This window comes from Hemibagrus wyckioides, linkage group LG07 (genome assembly GCF_019097595.1).
Source record: "Hemibagrus wyckioides isolate EC202008001 linkage group LG07, SWU_Hwy_1.0, whole genome shotgun sequence".
NCBI classification, from domain to species: Eukaryota; Metazoa; Chordata; class Actinopteri; order Siluriformes; family Bagridae; genus Hemibagrus; species Hemibagrus wyckioides.
This window is the reverse complement of record NC_080716.1, coordinates 10,023,422-10,044,123: the sequence shown is the minus strand read 5'-3', so window position 1 is coordinate 10,044,123 and position 20,702 is coordinate 10,023,422. Positions and strand designations below refer to the sequence as shown.

The window sequence follows — 20,702 nt, the reverse complement described above, 5'->3', positions numbered from 1 at the left end:
AAAAAAACCCTCAATGACGTATTTGAAACACTGTCTATGTAAAGGTGTGAGTGGCACTATACTGAATGTGTGACTGACAGATTTACGTGAGCATGGGATATTAGATTTTACCTTTTTGTCAATGAAAAAATAACAATAAAAAGGTTAATAGGTGAAAAAGACCACCTCTTACTATGATGATCATTCTTCTGGGTTAAAATACCTTGACCACAATTCAACTCGCTCTGGGAGCCAACCTCAAATTTCGTGAAACATCTTTCCCAAGTTCTCCAGGAGCAGTCACATGCTTGATCTCGCATAGGTGAACGCACATACACTTGCTCCTCTGTGGCCTGTTGCTCAGCAACACTTCCCTGATTAGGTTAGCTGGCTATGGGAGTAAGGATCTGGTATCTATGTGGAAAGCCGGATCAGATCACGCTAATGGAGCTGCAGCCACATGCTCATTCCTGTCCCATGAGGTGGTGAAGCACTCTCTGAGCCTAGATCTCATAGAGCCCAGACTCTCCAAAGGCCATGAGCAATGCAATGGAACAAATATTGCTATATTTATGTATAAAGTATATTTACTGGTGTGGAACAGGCTGCCATCATGGAAAGATCCCACTAGCAGATGGCTTATTTAAAAAAGAGATTTGAGAATTTTTGTTTAAATTTTTTTGCATTATGTGAATCTTAGGAAAGAAAACACAAGCTTGCATTTTAAGTCAGCGGTGAATGAATAGCTGCATCTGTTCAAATACTTGTTCTTTTTCATGCTATAGCAGATTTTTCTGGTCTCTGTCTTTTTTTTTTAATCGAACACATTGAATGGACCAGTTTAGAAATGATGCAAAGATTCATTTATATTAAGTCAGAATGCATCCATAAGAAGTATTAACCAGGCCAATATTTTGCTGGATATTTTTCATTCATCCCTGCTATATTTCCAAGAGCTCTGGGTCAGCTAAGTGCCAGCCTGTGCACTTCACAAATCCTGAGTTTTCATCATTCATTTCTTTGTATTCAAGTCCCCATTTGGAAGAGCAAGCATCTGATGGAGCTTTCAAAACCCAAATCCTCAATTCTCAACAGAAGCAGATGGAGCTTCTGCCACATGGAGACTCACTCCGAATGATTTCCTTACCCACTGTGACTACAGTTTCACTGAGAGATAGTCTGAGAGACTGATAGACTCATCCCAGGGTGCAAGAAGGGGGAGTGAACGAGTGAGAAGGAATGGAAGTGTAAGAGAGAATATTTCTGGTAAGGTCAGATACTGATACTGGTGTAAGTGGTAGGACTGCAATAGGGTTATAATAAAGTTAATTTGAATTCATTTACTACTTATGCAGGCTGCTGGGCATTAAAGAGGTCTTTCTTAACCTTCAGGACTGACAGTGGCTCTTGGCGTGGGAATGTGAGTCAGGATCACACTGTGACTGGATGTTGAATCCTAGCTTGTAGGACAGAACACCCATCATGTGTAATATGTGCTGCACATGTTCATACTGTTCAGTATTGTTTGTAAAACTGTGAGAAATCACCATGCCTCAAAGAAAGAGGCTGTAGTAAATAATGCACAAATTCATATTTAATCATCGCCCTAAACTCCAATGCTGGATAAACTTTACTTACCTTTTGCACTTCTTTGCGCTTCTTTTCTTCTTTTACCTTCACACTCTTTCCGAAATGGTTTTGGATTTTGGTTTTAATTTGGTTTTCAAATCAAAGCTTTCAATGTCTAGTTGAACCATCAACCCCTTCCTTATAGCTCCCTCTTGCCTTGCAACTTGTTCATTATTTCATCAGTGTGACACCTGATTACTTTTAATCATAATTACACCCAAATGTGCGTGCACAGGAAAAGAGCCCTATGATAAGTTCTTATCAGGTTCTCCAAGCTTTACTTGCAAGTGTCTTTTGAAAACCAAGAGATTATTTCCCATTCTTAAGTATTATTTTTATTAATATGTATTATTTATTAAGATTCAGTTGACTCCATTAATGATAATCCCCATGAAATGTATGATTGCATATTTTTCAGAATTCTCTCTCTCTCTCTCTGTATGAGCATATCTGTGTGTGTGTGTGTGTGTGTGTGTGTGCTTGTTTGTTTGTGGACATCTTCCACCACAGCAGACTGGCATATATGAATGTTGTGAAACATGTACATGTTGTTGGGTCGCTATCACACACTCTTTGTGGGTTGGGCCAATCCCTCTTACTCTCCTGTCTAATGCCACTAATTGCAATCAATGAAGAATTAGTGACCTAAGGCTCTTAGGAAAATGACAGACTAGAAAAGGCATGGGATATATTGTGTATATCTCATCTAAGACTGTTCTACAGTGTTTGTTTAGAAAGATTAGACATGGATTAGAAAGTGTGTTGTTTACAAAAATTTATTCATACAAATCTTACAACACTTTTTCAACATTTAAAAACGTCACCCCCTAAGGAGTTATGGATTAATATCTCGACTTCACATTTGCTAATATTCACTTCTCACACATAATATTTCAGATATAGATAAAACTTTCACATTAAGGCTTTTGGCGCTCTTAGAAATGTACACAAGAGGCTGGGCTGTGGGCTGCACTCCGTCAGGCTCTTTGCTAGCTGACAAATAACCCTCAAGCGATGCGACAAGAAACAACACAAAATCAAGCTAGGCTTCATGGCCCTCTACATAAGCTTGGGATATGATGAGTCAGTTTACTGAGAACAATGAAACAGGAACACTTTACTTTGCCACAACAACACATTCATTGAACTTATAACAGCCTAGAGACAGTTAATACTTTTGCCATTTACATCAGTTCAATATTAAATTGGATCACAATGTAACGCTGGCCATGCTTTTGAATGGAATTAGATATCGGCCCAGCCAAATTTGGAAAGAAAAAAAAAAGAAAAGATGGTTAGTGAAATGTAAGCTAATAGTCTGCAGCATTATAGGGCCACTAAAAATTGCCATCCATATCAAGTGGCGATTTTTTTTTTGTCATACGTTGTAGCAAGGCACCAAAGCCAGAAGCCATGCTGTCTGTCACATACCACTGTCTGGTTCATATTATACATGCTCACACTCTTGCAACACATTCACACACATTCACACATTGCTCTCCCATAAAAACATCTACACTCATAGAAATCCTAGGAACTGATGCCAATTTGGGGCGGGGGGGTTTGGGGGTTAACCAAGTTCATGTCTGGAAAGAATAGTCTGAATGCTAAATTAGTGGGGAAATACGGCCTGAATATTATTGTATAGAATACATAAACCATCAACTATGGTTTATAGACAGAAAAAAAAAATACAATTTGAATAGTACTTCGGGATAAAAGATATTCCAGGATTTAAGTGCTGCATAATACTTACTACTGACTTAAACCTACAAGGGTTCAAATGGATTAAGGGATGCCATAACTTTATCTGAACATCTGGCCAACTCCCTGGATGCTTTGGTTTCCTGATCCTCTGTCCATGCATCGCTCCTTTTACTTCCTCTCAATTTCTTCAAAGAGATGCATAACACATATGACTTATGCACATAGATAATGTAATGAGTTTAATGGATTATCAGAAGTTATAACAAGAAGTGTTAGCCAGGAATGCAGTAATACTAAGCTGGAGTCCATAAGGTGTGTAGGCAAGTGTACTACTATATCTATACACTGGACCTTAACAAAGGACATTCTGAAGTTAATTTTTTTTTTGTCTCCCAAATAAGAATTCATCCCAGTGATTGAGTACACATGACTATTTTTTCCCAACACGTACACAACTTCTACATTTTCAAACAACAATAGAAACAAATCTGATTAATACAAAGATAGAAATGACGCAAAACCATGACTAGGCTCACAGCATACATGCCTCAAACTGATAAAAAATGACATGCTATATAACACTTTTAAAAGGCCATTACGCATGCACTGGAAATTAGTTTTTTGTTGTTTTTTTTTGAAGGGGGGCAGGGATACCATTCTTCTCCATTCACCCTGAAGAACTCTGCAGTAGGCTGCATGAACATGTTTAATAGTCTTTAAGAAAGCATGTCTAGGTGATACAACAGAAATGTCTTTGAAAATAAAAGAAAAACTGCCATTTTCGAGCATATGGAATGCAACAGGGACTGTTTTACAAACGACACAGAGGACTGTACATGCATCATGCATGTAGGTGCAGGGAAGATGGGATGATTGTTTTAAGTTTAAGCAAGCGACTACCAAAATAATATGACAGCACTAATGAGCTAAATTCCAGTGTCATTCATTTCATTTTCAGTCACAAATCCTAACTTTTAAAACTCAAAAAAAATAAATAAATAAATAAAATAAATAAATAAAAAATAACAAACCTGTTGCATTTAGTCAGACAGGTGACTTGCACGTCTAAAACACTTACACAAATGTAGTTGTGTAATGAGGGATTCATGTTGGTCAGTGTGTATCGCTCCCTGACCCCTCCATAGGATCATTACAGCCTGTGCTTTTTTTTTCTTTTTCTTTTTTTTTTTTAAATTAATTTTTTTTTTTTAACAGAGTCAGCCTTATGGTCACTTACATCCCAGGGCCAACTTCGCACAAAATAAAAACTCTATTCTTTTTTTTTCTTTTTTTTTCTTTTTTTTTGCACTTTTTTTTTCCATTACAAAAATAAAGTATAACATTCAGAACTTTGATTGTCTTTTTTAAAATCTATTTATTTTTCTGCATATGATGAATTCGAAAAAGATATCAAGCGCATAACGTTCAAGGTGCACATTTGTCATATATATATTTAGATATATATATATATAATTCATATATTTTTTCCTAGATTTTTTTTTAGTTTCGTTTTCAACATATAAAGCTATATACATTCAACTGAACGATTGGTCCACAAAGTAGAACTGTGCGGTCTCAAGTGCTTTTATACAAAAAAAGGAAGAAAAAAAACATGTTCTTACTAAAATATTTTTAATGGCTTGACTTCGTACATAAAATACATGTTTAAAAGAACACAGGCGAGATCCACCGACTGCTCAGTTTTAAGTTAGAATGACTTTTGACTGTATGATTGAATGGACACAAGGGAGGGCAGTTGCTCTATTTTCTCTCGCGCGCTTTTTTTCCCCCCGCTACAAATAAGCAAAGCGGCGTCCTTTGTTTCTAAACCTCTGTCTGTACCTTCTTCCCAGCACTGCTGCAAGGTATTTTTTTACGGCCATTTGTTTCCGGTAGCGGCTGTAGCTGTCCGTGAAAATGCCGTCCGAGTGGCGCTTGGACAGTGGCTCCGAGTCTTCTTCGTCCTCTTCTTCCTCACTGCGAACACAAGCGCGCGCGTTAGCTATAGCTAAAGAAAATGCTAGCAAGCTAACAGGTTTCAATGTAGGTGTGAAAATAATAATTATAATAATCAAAAAAATAACAATAAGAGATTCGATTGATGTCCACATATTCCGCTCAGGTATCACCGAAGGGAAGAACTTAGGGTGAAGGAAAGCTTTGGAAATGGTTGGTTTTAAGGCTATAAATGAAATGGATCCTATTAATGCGCCGCTGCATTGCAGATTAATAAAAGGCGCTCGAGAATCAACAGTTCGCACCGTCGATAAGCTATTGAACTTTTTTGTTGTTGTTGTTGTTCTTCTTCTTCATTTTGTCTACTCACAATTTATAACCCAACCCAAGTGTCACACCCGAGCTAGTTCAAAGACAAAGAGACACCAAATACCGGGGAGAAAAATAGAGGAAAGGAAAACAAAAAAATAGGAAGTCGGAAACAGGACAACGAAAAAAGTCACCGCCATGAAAAAAAAGAGAGGGGAGGGGGGATAAAACAAGCAAAGGAAAATAATAATCATAATAATAATAATAATAAAAAAAAGATGACGGCAGGTAAACGCTTAAAATGAAATGCCCTTACCCTACGCGAACTGCCGTCAGAGAATGCAGATATTTTCGGGCTGATAACTGAACCAGGATGTCCCTCAAGGCTCTATCTAACAATCCGTCTGCATGCGTTTCGGCTCTGAGGTAAAACGCCAAACACACACACAAGGGTCAGCAGAAACAACAAACACCAAAGGACAACGCTTTTCGATTTGGTTTACGCCAGGCAAAACGATGAAACGAGCAAAAACAAAGTAGACTCAGACAGAGTCACCGAACACTACTGTCATCTTTCTTTGCTCAATCGATCTGCCTCGTTCTCATCTACCTGTCTGTCTGTCTGTCTGTCTGATTATTGCATTTGTGCATCTACAGTATGACCTTAATCACAAAAAAAGCCAAAACAAGCGCATCTTAAAGAAAAAAAAAAACACAACACTATGAATGCGATAATATAAATGTATGTAGAATATTTTGATGTGTTTGGGGTTAGATTTGGGGGTGTGTATAGCTCACCTTCTCTCGGGCGGGTAATACAGTGTATATGCGTCCTCCGGGAGGGCTGGAGCACTGCGCGCGCTCATCGTGTCGGGCTCATAGGAGAGCTCACTTAACGAGTTTCCCTCGTCCCCGAACACGTCGTTTTCTAGCCTAAAAACCGCAATCAGGAGTGAGAAATGTGTTAGATTTTAATTGCACCACATGAGATTTGTCATATATATATATATATATATATATATATATATATATATATATATATATATATATATATATATATTCGATTGCGATTTACTTGCATTAACGCCAATATTTAACGAGAAATAAAACGAATCAGAACAGCAAAAAAGAAAGAAAGAAAGAAAGAAAGAAAGAAATGAAATGCGCAACTGAACGATGGAGATTGGCGCTACGCTTAATAACATAGAATAAATATATGTAATATATATATATATATATATATATATATATATATAATGTCGTTGTTAGATCGAATTTAATTAATTAGTCACAAAAAACAACGTTACAAATGGCATTTCGTTATCACCGCGTATATAGATATACATTTACGCACAGATATTATATATATTTACAGATATATATCGTTTTAAAAGCTGTTTCAGTGATAATTATCAGGATGCGATTCGTTAGAGGTATTTTAATGCAGCACGCTCATGTTAGTCTTGCTGCTTGTAGCCCGAACATTGCGCTAGTATGAAAGTCGCGTGATGCACATTGACGAGTTCACACTGATTCCTGAGGCTTACAGTCACACCAGCTTCCTATTCGTTTACTGCTCGAGCTTGCTGTGTGACGCCACTCGACCGTCATTCCAGATTCATTCTCATTTTCATATAAGCACGTCCCCATAGAAATATACTGCCTAAACCCTAGCGTCTACACTCTCGGGGAAAATGCTTTGTTTCCTGTAGAAACAACTTGGATTAAAATGGCAGTCCGTATCCCACAAAAAAAGCAAGTCTTTTACGATGGTTATTGGAGCAATTTCACTGCAAAATAGTCCATGTCAAAATAAATACTCAGAATAATTCATTTTAAATGCTGCTACATTAAATTCGGATATTTGTTTCTTCTTTTCCAAAACAAGATCTATAGCAATAATAGTGATAATAAAAAAAAGATCTTCGAATTATGAAGACCACAAGATGAAAGATTAAAGAATAAAAGGAGAAAAGACAGGATTTTGACAGTGTGTACGTACCTCATGTTGGGGAAGCCCATTCCGATGGGTGTGCATTGGGCGCTGTAGCGCATTAAGATCCCGTAGATGAGCAGAGCCAAAGTAGCTCTACTAGATTTGGCCATGCTGTAAAGGGAACGCGAAGAAAGTTAAATCACTTACACGCTTCAAAGAAACACTGTAACACGCCTTAAAACGTGCTCATTTAGTTTTCTGTTTGTTTTGGGGTTTGTTTTTTTTGCAGCGCTCTATCGTCAATTTCCAAGCATTCTAATAACGCAATAAAACTTCTGTCCTGACACGTCCTACAAATTCCAAACGGCGTTTCTTTAATTCTCTAAAATCCGGTCGGGCTTGAAAACTTTAAGTAGAGCCAATGACGCAAACACAGTCCTTCTCCGTAAGCCGATAAAACTGGTAGTAATAAATTAGAAACAAACAAAAAAAACGTGGAGAATCCTGGAGTTTGTGTTCCTTCAATGCACGATTTTGTGGCTTTAAGCTGAAACTAAACAGGCTAAACGGTCACGTACCTACGGCAGGTTGGACAGAGAGCGAGGCTGCGGGACGCGCTTCGGGTGCGGCTGCTGAGCGTGTGTGTGTGTGTGTATGTGTGATAAAGAGAGAGAGAGAGAGAGAGAGAGAGAGAGTCGAGGTAAATCTTTCTCACGGCACCTCTTCTCTGAAGCGCCACTGCCGTTTCCTTGTGGGCTCGTCCTGATCAACCGCCTTTGACTTTTATACAATACAAGTAGCTGCTAAAACAAACAAACAAACAAAAAATAACCTTTCGCGAGCAAAAAAAAATCGTCGTTGAAATTCGTCGTGCACGGCTTATTCGTTCGTCCACATGTCCTTTTTGCTCAACTTTCACCCCCCCTCCAGTTCCCTCCGATTTTTATCCATGAATGGAGACTCTTGCCCTTTTTTCAATAAGTCCCATTAAGTATGCCTCAGACGTCATCAGCCCCTTCCTCCCGGAATATAAGTGTGTAATTTCTTCCTCATCGACAGATAAGTTACTCTGACACGCCTCAAACGGAACTTTTCCCTTTTAAACTCCATTTTTTAAGGGACGAGACAAATTGCAACTTTTTTTTTTTTTTTTTTTTCGAAATTCGACAGGAAGCCGAGATGGCACCGTTCTGGGAACTTACGAAATTGCATACGCATCCGTCTTTCTATATAGAAATATTATCCTATAACTGATTAATGTTATATAAATAAATGGTGGATCGGACAAATAAATAATAAATAAATAAACAAACAAATAAATAAAGCTTTAGTAGGGCAAATACAGGGAGCTGTCCATTGTTGTGGTGCTGACGTCTCGACGCAACACTGAAGCTGATTATTTAGCCTCTTGAAGTGTCCTTCTGTGCTTTTTTAATGGTTCACTGGATAAATAAGGGTAATAAGGACCCTTACATGTGTTTGTGGTTTCTCTAGCAAACATGTAGAATAAATTGCCCCAACTCGCCTAGTTTCTCATTAAACTGTGCTTATAAATTATTCTTAAACCATTTAAAGAAATATTGTCATTAATATAGAGAAAATACTTTGGTTTTAACTTAAGTGTAACCAGGCCTTGCTCCAAAGACAAAGTGCAAAAGGAGCAGTTCCACAGTCCTGATTTCACACCAATCAACAACTTTAAACCGTATTTAAATCCATATTGTTTGCATGCGGCTTTTGCACTCCTTTTGATCTATATTCTCAAATCCATTCTTTAACTCAATAGGCTTTACTGCCCCGACACGTGAATCATGCGATCCGATAACAATAATTCAATAATTCACGTGGACGTCTCGTTAAATGTGACGTAGTATGACGTTAAAAGCAATTCAGCCCGCCTGCCGTGCGTGATTTTGCTACAGCGTGAATTGCCCCGCGCTGCATAGTCAGTGTTCGTGGTTATGTGTGTGTGCGTATATGGCGTATATATGGCGTGACACATTTAAACGTTTCAAGAGCGCCATCGTGCGGTTGTAGGTCGGTCTACGGCTCTCTGTTTTTCAACTGCAAATGAATGCACAGAGCACAGTTTCTCAGCTCTGGTCATTGAGAAACCCTTGTTGTGCATATTTACAATTTTTTTTTTTTTTTTTTGCTGATACCCTCACCCTTGATTAACAGCTAATTAATAAAAGCCCCAACCTGAGTTGAAGTGGATGTGTCAAATCAAAGAAAAACACTTAAATTGGTGGTACTCCAGGACTAGGTTTGGGACACTGTGAATTAGTAAATCTTATGATTTCCTCTGAAGAACTGGAGATTTGTGCACCATTTCATTTCAGCCTTAATTTTTGCGATACATAAAAGGGATTAAAAGCAATGAAGCGTTGACATAAACATAATGCCGACAGCCTCTGTTGGCTAAATTATATTAAGGATATCTGCATTTAATGCCACAAGAAAGGTCTTGAAAGGTCTCTTTTCTACTAGACTATGCCTTCTGTTATAACCTTAAAGGCATAGGTTTTAGGGTTGTAGTAGGAGACATAGTTTAGTTTTTGTTTTTGTTTCATACAGCTTTAAAATGGATATTTGGTATATTTCTAAATGATTATTAGGGTGTCAAATCATTTTAAATAACATTGCTTCAAAAAAGCCTGCTTAATTCGAATAAATATAGAACACACTGCAATCTCCCACATTTGGAATTCTTAATCAGGTCCACTTGAATCACTCAGATCACAGTTTGCCTCTCCCTGTTTTAATTAAGGGCCATGTTCATCAGTTTTCTCAAGGAATGTTGGGGAAGAAGCAAGGGGAGGGGTATGAAAAAAATGAGCCAGGATGAGTCATTGTTTCAGCCCACATATGGGCCTAGGCTAAGAAATTTGTGCTGCAACTGTGATTGCTGACGTTGTGTGTTCTGAGACTGACATATGTTATGCAGTGTTATATGTTATTAAAGATTCTTATGTAAGATCTAGGCTGAAAAGGTTTAAAACTGACATATTTATCTGAATTACTCATCCAATTGTAGATTAACCAATATATTACATAGTTACTAATGCCAAGAAATGACTGTTGGGGGATGTATAATATAAGGGATGCAAGTATAATGTCATTATGTATCTGAGAATCCATTCTGATTCATTCTTATTTCATTTGAAACTACTGCAATCACATTACACACCTGTTCTGTGCTGTTATTGTTACATATGGCAGTGGAGAAAAAATTCATAGGTTCCATCAAACAGAAGAGTTCTTCAGTTTGTCCCTCTGCTGTTCAGTGTATTGCCTTAAAACACATGGTTTCTGTTTCAGAGTAGAGCCACTTAGCCATCCAGAGAGCTCTTTAGAAAGCATCGAGCTTGTGTAGCATCCAACTGTTTAGCAAGCAATGTTCATTTTCTAATCCATGACTGTAGACTATTAGTTTGTTTTTAATCAGTGTGGCATTCTTTTCATTTATTCCAGTTAGCAGTAATACTTGTCGCTATAACTTAAATACAAATTCTATCTGACAATTTTAGGTAAGGAACATATTTGAGATCATTTCAACTGCACATGGAGATAGTAGACACTTCAAGTTTCCAAAAACCGATTAGAAACAAGTGCAAGGTATTTAGGAACATTAAGCAGTGCTAGTATTCAGGTGTATTACTCCAACATCAAGACATATATGTACTTAAGTACCCCTTGAACCTATCCACATTTTGCTGTGTGACAAGCTAGAAATGAACTGGATTTAATAAACACTTAAAAATAAAACACTTAAATTGGTTCTGGTGCAGATGCCTTCAGAAGTCACATAATCAGTTTAACAGAGTTGATGTGCGTTTGATTAAAGTGTCACCTGATCTCAGTGTGAATACATGTGTTTATCACCAGAGTTTGTAAGAGAACATACCTAACCAAACAGCAAAACATGTCTTTCTTGGAAAAAATTCAAACTTTTTAATATTCCTTGGAGCAACATTAAACTTAGTATTTAAAAGAAAATAGAAATAATTTGGCATAATTCCAGGTGATAACATCATGGTTCTGGATGGGAAAATACTTACTCAAGCCATTGTATAAACATTAGGCCTGCTATGTTATATTTTGAAAAAAGCTAAATTACTGAGTGATGAACAAGACACAAATCTATTTTCTTTTATAAGTTTTCTTTTTCATAGTTACTGTATAACAGTGTGGCTGTGATTAATAGACATTTGTCCAGCAGGCTGTGCTAAAGGTAAGTGAATTACAGCCCTTTAACACTACTGTAGGTTGGGCTACAAGATTGTGGGCACTGCTGCTGGTGATAATATTATATGCTGATGGTCTGCTGTAGTCAGCTATAGTTTAATTAAAAACCGTAACAGTTTAGAGTGTCGAAGCCATTGTGATGAAACTGGTTAATTCTAACACTTACAAAAATGATAAATACATTTCAGATTTACTTTCAGTATTAACTCTTGTTCAGCCCTTGATATTTGTTCTCACTGGAGATTGAAAACAAGAAGTTATTGTGCAAAAGAAATTACGTAAAAAGACACAGAACTCACTTACAAACAATACTGACGACAAATCTGATTCATATTTGAAATGCACCTCTGCTAGATCACATTTACCTATAAAAGTGTCACCTGTTCTCATGTCATATAAGCAAGGAAACATGACCTATGATAACTAATATGTTTAAATCTTCTCTAAATGTTTAGCTCCATCTAGTTATATTCAAAGAAGTATTAGCTATGAGAAAGAAAAGCTATAATGAACAAATAGAAAACACACAAGGCGGCACGGTGGCTTAGTGGTTAGCATGTTTGCCATCCTGGGTTCAAGTCTCACTCCTGCTCACTGTGTGTGTGGAGTTTGCATGTTCTCCCTGCTTGGTGGGTTTCCTCTGGGTGCTCTGGTTTCCTTTCACAGTCCAAAGACATGCTTCTAGGCTGATTGGAGTCTCTAAATTTGCTGTAGTGAGTGTGTCTATGTGCCCTGCGATGGGTTGGCACTTTGTCCAGGATGTATCTTGCCTTGATGCCCGATGATGCCTGAGATAGGCACAGGCTCCCCTATGTTCTGCTCACATAAAAATAAGCCAAGGCCAGAGTTTCAGGTTATAAAATGATTGCTTTGCGTATTTCATTTATTAAAAATAAGAATTAGGGCACACATGAGTTAAAAGGTATTTACGATACTCATTGAAAGTAAGCTATATTAATACTAATATTGTAGTTAAACTAATAGGTACTTTCTTTTAATAAAGGGATGACTAACATTCAAGAGCTGATAATATTGTTGACTGCAGAGCTTAATATATTTTTTCTTTAATTAAAATAAACTCAGCTATGTCCTTACCTCAGCTGTCTGCTCAACTGCCCTGTGTAACCCTTATATTTCTGACACATCAAATACGATTGTATAGTACTTTACTAATCTAGGTGTGTTTGTGGCCTGCAATGTTCAACTGGATTCTGATTCACTAGTACGTTGCCTTGGACAGGAAGCATTAGAATTAATGTTAATGATTTATAATGAAATTGCCATCAAGTGTTTTGTTCAAGGGTCCCAAGGATAATGTGATCCATTTTTATATCTATGTCACCGTGACCACAACTGTAGTGCACCCAAGGCCTCTGATTATGCCTTTCACAGCCTTGTGGCTGAAGCTAAAATTGCATACAAAGGATTGAGATTTATGACTGAATCGTCATTCTTTTTTTTTTTTCTGTATATGGTATGGCACTTTTATATTATACACATTACCATAGTGGAATAATGCGCATACACAGCACTGAATGAATACGTAAAATCAGATTCCGCTTACACAAACAAAATTTAAATATATAAAATAGTAATTAAGAAATACTACTACTAATTAAAGTCATAATAGAATTTTGAATATTAATCAATCATAAAATAGAATAATACATATTAAGCAAACAATCAAGATAAAATAAATCAATACAATATATATATTACTGAAATTATTTATTTATTTTAAAGCAATTAAAATAAAAATTAATTATGCACGATGACTGTGTTTGTGGTAAAAAAACAAAAAACATTAATTTACATTAACTGCTATAATAGTTCAGCTATGTATTTTATAAACATTTTGCATATGTTATTGTCCCTTAAAGTCACAGCTCATTATTCAGTTAAACCTTTAATTTTAAAGCACATTATTCAGTACTTACTATGGATTATTTAGTGATTATAGGGAAACTAATAGTGCAAAGTATGTCGCTATAAACCTAAAGAATGTCAAGTTGGGATTTTAACAGGTTAACATGAAGAATTGTTTTAAAATATCCTTGTCCAAGCTCTTTCTTCATTTTTTTCTAGTGGTCCCAGCTGGCCAAGTCTATTCTATGTAACTGCCAACATGCTGTAATCATGAGATGAGACAACTGGGCGAGTAGACAAGTTTTATATAGAAACATAAAAAAAAAAAAAATGGTTTGGATCTGCTCCTGTTAGAAAAGCAAGACGTTGGTCTCTAAGCTGTCTCTAGTCATTTGACAGTTGTGAGTTGTATATAGTTGTGACTTTTCTCAGCTTCATCCTTATGGTATCTTCATCCTTATGGTCTAGTAAAGCATTTAAGGTACTTGAAGCTGTAAGGGCAGCAGCATAAAATAGAAAAGGCTTCATTTAGAGATTTAAAATAGGGGACAACGACTTGTAAAAGGCTGAAATACAGTGTTTGTTTATACAGTAAGTATAGATGGGGCAAAACATAAAAACTGGACAGCTGAAGACTGGAAAAAGACCAGGTGAATCTTTTATAATATTTTATTTCTTCAGTCTATTATTAGCAGAACTTAGCTAAAGATATTGAATAAACTCATATCTCTAGAGGGCTTTATCAAATGTATGCTATGATGTTTGTGTGCCTTGCTAGATGACAAACAAATCTGACATCTTTAACCTTTCCCTCAGCCTGGCAGACCAGCCACCATTATTCCAATTCCCAAGAAACCGTCTGTCTCCTGCTAGACTGATTCTTGCCCCTTTGTGCTGACCTCTGCTATTATGAAATGCTTCAACCAACTAGTTAAATCCCACATCTGTTCATTTTCACCATGCCACCACAGACTCTCTCCAAACAGATGTACAGGCTGTATCACTGGCCTGACAATGTACATGATTCTTATATTCGTTGATTACAGCTTGGTATTTAACACAATCGAACCAGTCAAGATAATTATAATCCCCCCAACCCCCCAGAGAGATGTGTAGTAAGGCTACCTGTCAAACGTATAATGCTGTTCCATATAGATGATCCTGAGTGGTTGTGTCACTGTAAGGTAAGGCAGTATGGATGGATTAACATATGGGCTTAGAAGGGCTTAAGCCCTGGGGCCCAACCATGTTAGAATTCCACTGACTAGCTGGGGAGGGGTGAAAGTGAGGAGAGTTTATTCAGTGAATATCTTTCAATAGATACGCAACAATGAGCTAATCTACACACATTCACTAACAGCAAGAAAAAAGAGCAAATATAACAAAATATTATCAAAGCATAATTATTTAATAATAGCAAGCACATGCAAGCAGAGATTGAGCCAGTCAGCTAATGCCAGGGCTCTAATGTGCAACCTTTAACTTCACACGTCTGCATCTTAGTTCAGGTCTGTCTCTTATCCAATTGGTCAGGTCATGCCAACCTGGTAATGAAGAGTGACAACAGAAACAAAGCACACCAACATGGAACCATCTTAGCCCCAGGACCCAACCTAGTCTTAATCCAAGGTCGGGGGTGAAAGAACAGATTTTATCACAGGCAGCAATCTTCCAATTTTATTGGTGACATTTATCAGTCATAGTGGCTGAGGAAATCACATCAGATGTCTGCCTTCTGGCAAATGTTACCAGACATCCAGTCACAGACAACCAGGCTAACAAACAGTTGTTTCGTGGACACTATCAGGGCTACTAAATTGCCTTGTGTCTATTCTCACCACCAGGTTGTCACTGGCTATCTTTACATGTCCATTTTATGTTGTAACTTTACTGTCACATTGTCATTTTAGTTCAGCGCTATAAAGTGTTACTTTCATTTCTTCGAATTTCATTTCTTTCACTTTGACAGTAACTAAAAATCCTTACACTTTGTTACTCCACACCTTCTGCCTTATTGTGTGCACTTAAATTGGATTTTGTATTTTTATATTATACTTTATTTTACTTTAGACATAAAATATAAATTCTTTTGGGGGCTTTATAAGCTAGTTTAATGTCAATTAAATCTGTTCTCAGGACAACCACAGCCTGGACATTTCATAAAGCTGGGCTTTATGGATGAGTGGCTAGAAAAAAGCAATCAATAGAAATAAAGAAAAATAAAGTCATATAAAACCTCATTTCCAGATGCAGCAAACATGTGGAAAACTCTGGTATGAGGATGCCTGAGACTGAACTTTTTGACCTTTGCTTGACTTGGCCCCTTAGTTCCAGTGAAAGGAACTCTTAATGCTTCAGCATACCAAGATATTTTGGACAATTTCATGCTCCTAACTTTGTGGGAAGAGTTTGGGGATGACCCCTTCCTGTTCCAACATGACTGCTCACCAGTGCACAAAGCAAGGTCCATAAAGACAAGTCCTGACCTCAACCTGATAGAACACCTTTGGGAGGAATAGAGCGGAGTCTGCGAGCCAGACCAAAACTGGGATATCTGTCTTTCCATGCACATGTATTTAATATGGAGTTGGCCCATCCTGTGCAGCTATAACAGTTTCAACTCTTCTGGGAAGGCTTTCCACAAGGTTTAGGAGTGTGTTTATGGGAATTTTTGACCATTCCTCTAGAAGCGCATTCGTGAGGTCAGACACTGATGTTGGACGAGAAGACCTGGCTCGCAATCTCCACTCTAATTCATCCCAAAGATTTTCTATCAGGTTGAGGTCAGGACTCTGGTGCAGGCCAGTCAAGTTCCTCCACACCAAACTCTCTCATCCATGTCTTTATGGACCTTGCTTTGTGCACTGGTGTACAGTCATGTTGGAACAGGAAGGGGTCATCCCCAAACTGTTCCCACAAAGCATGAAATTGTCCAACATGTCTTGGTATGCTGAAGCATTAAGAGTTCCTTTCACTGGAACTAAGGGGCCAAACCCAGCTCCTGAAAAACAACAATGGAGGGGTGTCCCAAAACTTTTGGCAATATAGTGTATCACTCTGTCCTGGTGGATAGGGGGATTAAAAAACCAAGGAAAAACAAAGCGTCATTAAATGTAACCTACAGGCAGGGGGCGGTAGAAACCTAATTTAAAACATTCACCAGAAAGTACCCTACGTTTAAAATACCCCTCGGTTCAGACAAAGCGAGGAAACTGCGATATTTGCGCCTCCACAAAATTTGCTGACAAATCATATCTGCTTCCCATTTGCCGATTCAGACAGATATTCTCCCCGGAAGAGATTCCCGAGGCGGCCATATTGTGGGATGCATTGGCCCAATCCCAAATTCCTCCATATGGAACATAAAGTGCGCTACTCTGCGTCTAGAAGCCATTATTTCACAGGCGACATAGTGCACTTATGCAGGGGGCAGGGAGCCGTTTGGCCTACAGCCATTGGTGCAAGTTGAATCAAGCGGGCAAAAAAAGGAAAAAGGAGGCGTCCGGCTGTGGGAAGCACTCAATTCCTCAGGCTGCCTTTTTGTCATGCTAGCATAGCCATGCAATCTCTACCGGTTCCGGTTTAGTCTATTTTTTTTCTCCCCTTCTTTACCACTGTTTGGTCTCCATTTCTGTTCTCCTGTTTAGTGACGCGACCGGATTTCTATAACGGATTGTATCAACAATAACAATAACATCCAGGTTCGCGGCTGTTATGTGAAGCATGGAAACATCAAGGCGGCAGACTGGGATTTTCATTTTGTAGCAAACAGTTGCACTTTTCTGTGTCTCCCGAGTCTGTGGAAGTCAAAAGACGTATGAAAATAAAAGAAGACAGGTTTGCGTGAAGGTAAGGAAACTGGGCTGCGGAAGTCTATCCAGTGTCCGGTTTCATAGTTGTTGTTTCTTTTTTTTAAACAATATGGTTTGAGTTTATTTGTAATTTCCTTTCGAGTCATTTTGTTGGAATTGTGCGTCGAAAGTACTTGGAGGAGAAAATGGTAGAGACACGCGCGTTTGCTTTTGGCGTAGAGCGATCTGTGTAATGAAACGTGGCTCTCTCTCTCTCTCTCTCTCTCTCTCTCTCTCTCCCTCTCTCTCTCTCCCTCCCTCCATGAAAGTTCATGTCTGACTTTTTAATTTCCATGCAAACATTAGGCCCACTCAATCAGATCCCTTGTGATAACACTCCACTCATTTTGTTTTATTGTGTCTCTCACATCATCATTTCAGGCCTCAGTCCATTTCCCAAAGGTTTCCTCAGGTCCAGTGCTGCTTAAAGCTTTGTGGACTTAGTGAATGGAACAGATTTTTGTAGCAGTTTTCCTGATCACTGCCAGGGAATTCATACATCATGTGCGCGCGCACACACACACACACTTTGCATTGCTCTCCCTGAGGCGTTTTCATTGTCATGCAACACAACGGTACACACACACACACACACACAACCTTGCATGCTTTCAGTAACATTTTGTCTCCTTGTTATCCTAGAAGGACTAATATTTTGGCTCACAAGCTGAGTGCCTTACATCTGGCTACTTTGTGGATAGACACAAGCAGTGAAGTTAACTATGCTCCATGTCTCTGAATGGAGCAAAAACTCTGCCAGTTTCAGTGTGTCTGCACTGCACTTTCCATTCGGTCTCAAAAAACGAGGCCACTTATTTGGAAAAAAAAAGACATGTGGTGCCCCGGGTAAAGCGAGATCTTCAGTAAGCAGATGTGAGAGTGCAGCTTCAAGTCTGATGAGTTTCAAGCAACGAACAGATGAACAAACACAAAGAGCTTCCGAGGTCTCAGCTTTCAGCCACCGTGATTCTCTCAGTCCAGTTCATATGCTTGAATTCTAACGTTCTTGTGGTGTTAATAGTGTATGAGCTCTATCTCAGACTTTTATGTGAAGTGCCGGAGTTGTTCAGGAGTAGAAACTCAATGGTGGCTGAATTCCGTGTTTTTTTTTTTGTTTTTTTTTTTAAAAACAGCTGCTTTTCTGTGTTTATCATCTTGGTCACAGGCAAAAATCTGGACGTATAGAACTTAAAGAAGTGTAAACTTTATTTTGTAGTATGAATGACTGGAGATGCATCCAGAAAAAGGACAGCAACCGAATCAGCTACACCATAAGAACGATTACAGGAGTTAGGATTTAATCGACGACGTGAATGATGTGAATTAGAAGCTGTACACGTTGTTTATTTGTCAAGTGATTATTTCAGACAGATACAGACCACTCCTTCACATCGCTTCCTGACTCATTTGGAGCCCTGTGAGTTCTTAAAAGGAAATCGGATTAATCAGATTGTCTGAGCAGCAGCAAGGCAAGTATAATGAGAGACAGAATGGATTTACCCTGACTCCTCACACACATCTGTTTACTATAGAGAGGTTATGCAATGCAATGCCCAGCCTTTCCCTCCTTCCTTTTAAGTTTTCCTTCAACTTTCTCTCATCTCCAATCTCGTGTCCCTCCTTCTCCCCCTCACCCCATCGCTCCAGCTTTTGACAGGCACAGCAGGTGGCTTTTGTGGTATGAATGGACTCGGAAGGAAGCCCCCCCCCCCACCACTCTCTTGGCTCTGATTGGCAAGTAGCGGCAGGATGCCATGGCGATTCTGCAGTGCTGTGAGAATGTCAGCTTAATTTACAGAGTTGCACGCGAAGCCATGCTTTCGCGGTCTGTCTTTCTATTTACAAACACTGCATTCCCCAAGCAGCTCCTCCATTCGAAGTCGATAGTCTGATTCAGCTTAGTGCAAATGTTATTTACAGCAGGGAGAGCGGCGTGAAAAGAAGGAATTTGTTTCCTTTTAATTCTTAGCTGTACTGCTGTAATACCGGAGTGAGGAACATTATAAATGCGCAGCCTTGGAGAAAACAACTTCTCTAAATTCATTCGCAGAACTTCTCAGATTAAAAACTGTCCATGGAGGGGGATTTGGCTGGCAGCAAAATTACAGGGATTAATCTTGTGGCTTAGATTATTGCATAACATCATGATTATTTCGCTGCAGCATCGAATATCTGATCTCATCCAGGCTGGCTTGGGCTTAAGCAGCACTTCTTGCTATTACTACGTTACCTTGGAACTGGGAGCTTTCTTGGAAAATTCCGCCATTTTCAACCACAGTGTCTTCAAGATACCAATTTGGAAAAACCCATGGACTCAACCTGTGTTCTCCTTTTGTTAGCCAGATAACAGTGAGGTATATTTTCTTCTGCGACATAGGGGAAATGTATAGTCAGTGTGTTATAGATTTAGGAAAGAGGTTGTATACAGCACGACTCGCATCGCTTGCTAAACTTTGGTGTGCAGAAACCATCCCAAGTAAAAATGAAGGGGGCTGCAATACGAGCTACAAGTTACGACACGTCGAATGCAGCATACAACCATAACAATGCTCTTACAAGTTACCATACTAGCTAGGATTGGCTTGAATAAAGTTTAGGCTAATCTAGATTAGCCTTTTTCTTATTTATAAACATTAGTTTCATTTGTGATGGAGAGGTTGATTGGTATATTTGTGTGCACAGCTACACTTCCAGTAGTATGTCACAGCACATATTGGGGAAAGGAAACTCTCATTATGTATAAATCACTTTATATTCAGTCATTAGCAATGTAAATATTTTTGACCCCCAAATTTTGACCTGATTGGTCAGGGGGTTAAAATCTCTTGATGCCGCTGAGACTTTTCTGAAAAGTTGAACCTTTTTCAACTTTGGCAGTGCTCCACATTGAGGCAAAAAAAACAAGCAGACGGAAGCGCTATTTAAACCCCGGCATCCCATAGGATTACATCTAAAACGTGCCCTGCAGTTGAGAAAAGCAGGGCCAAGTGTGAAAGCAGCCGAAATCATTATCTGATTCCAAGTTCTTGTCTGTACTTGCTCTGTGCACACACTCCTGCTGGGTGAACTGAATGAGACGTTGCCCATGGTTTCTAAACCTTAATCTTTGTCGGTTTGTGTGGTATTACTGGCACAGGGACATTCCTTTCTTGTGGTATCCGTTGTCTGTGTGTGTACTCGCATACACAGTTTGCTTGAAGCGCTGTCTCAGCTGCATGCTG

At 38.6% G+C, this 20,702-nt stretch overlaps 2 protein-coding genes across 4 annotated transcripts in view; one reads left to right on the top strand and one right to left on the bottom strand.

The window, feature by feature from the left end:
* Positions 1-2,368: 2,368 nt before the first annotated feature.
* adcyap1b (adenylate cyclase activating polypeptide 1b) lies at positions 2,369-8,481 on the bottom strand. 3 transcript variants are annotated; one of them, XM_058393955.1, is made up of 5 exons: positions 8,237-8,481; positions 7,583-7,687; positions 6,379-6,513; positions 5,897-6,001; positions 2,369-5,292 (listed from the first exon to the last, which is right to left on the bottom strand). In XM_058393955.1, exons 2-5 carry the CDS (start codon positions 7,684-7,686, stop codon positions 5,109-5,111), a joined length of 528 nt encoding a protein of 175 aa, XP_058249938.1. In that variant the 5' UTR covers position 7,687; positions 8,237-8,481; the 3' UTR covers positions 2,369-5,108. The 3 variants fall into 3 exon arrangements, with proteins under 3 accessions (XP_058249938.1, XP_058249939.1, XP_058249940.1); XM_058393956.1 differs by lacking the exon at positions 8,237-8,481 and adding an exon at positions 8,095-8,235; XM_058393957.1 differs by lacking the exon at positions 5,897-6,001 and having other exon boundaries at positions 8,237-8,475.
* Positions 8,482-17,037: 8,556 nt separating this feature from the next.
* The window catches only part of yes1 (YES proto-oncogene 1, Src family tyrosine kinase), a 38,101-nt gene continuing 34,436 nt past the window's right edge, over positions 17,038-20,702 (top strand). Inside the window, exon 1 of the mRNA XM_058394942.1 lies at positions 17,038-17,479. The gene's annotated coding sequence lies outside the window, so the exon portion shown is untranslated. The remainder of the gene's footprint in view (positions 17,480-20,702) is intronic.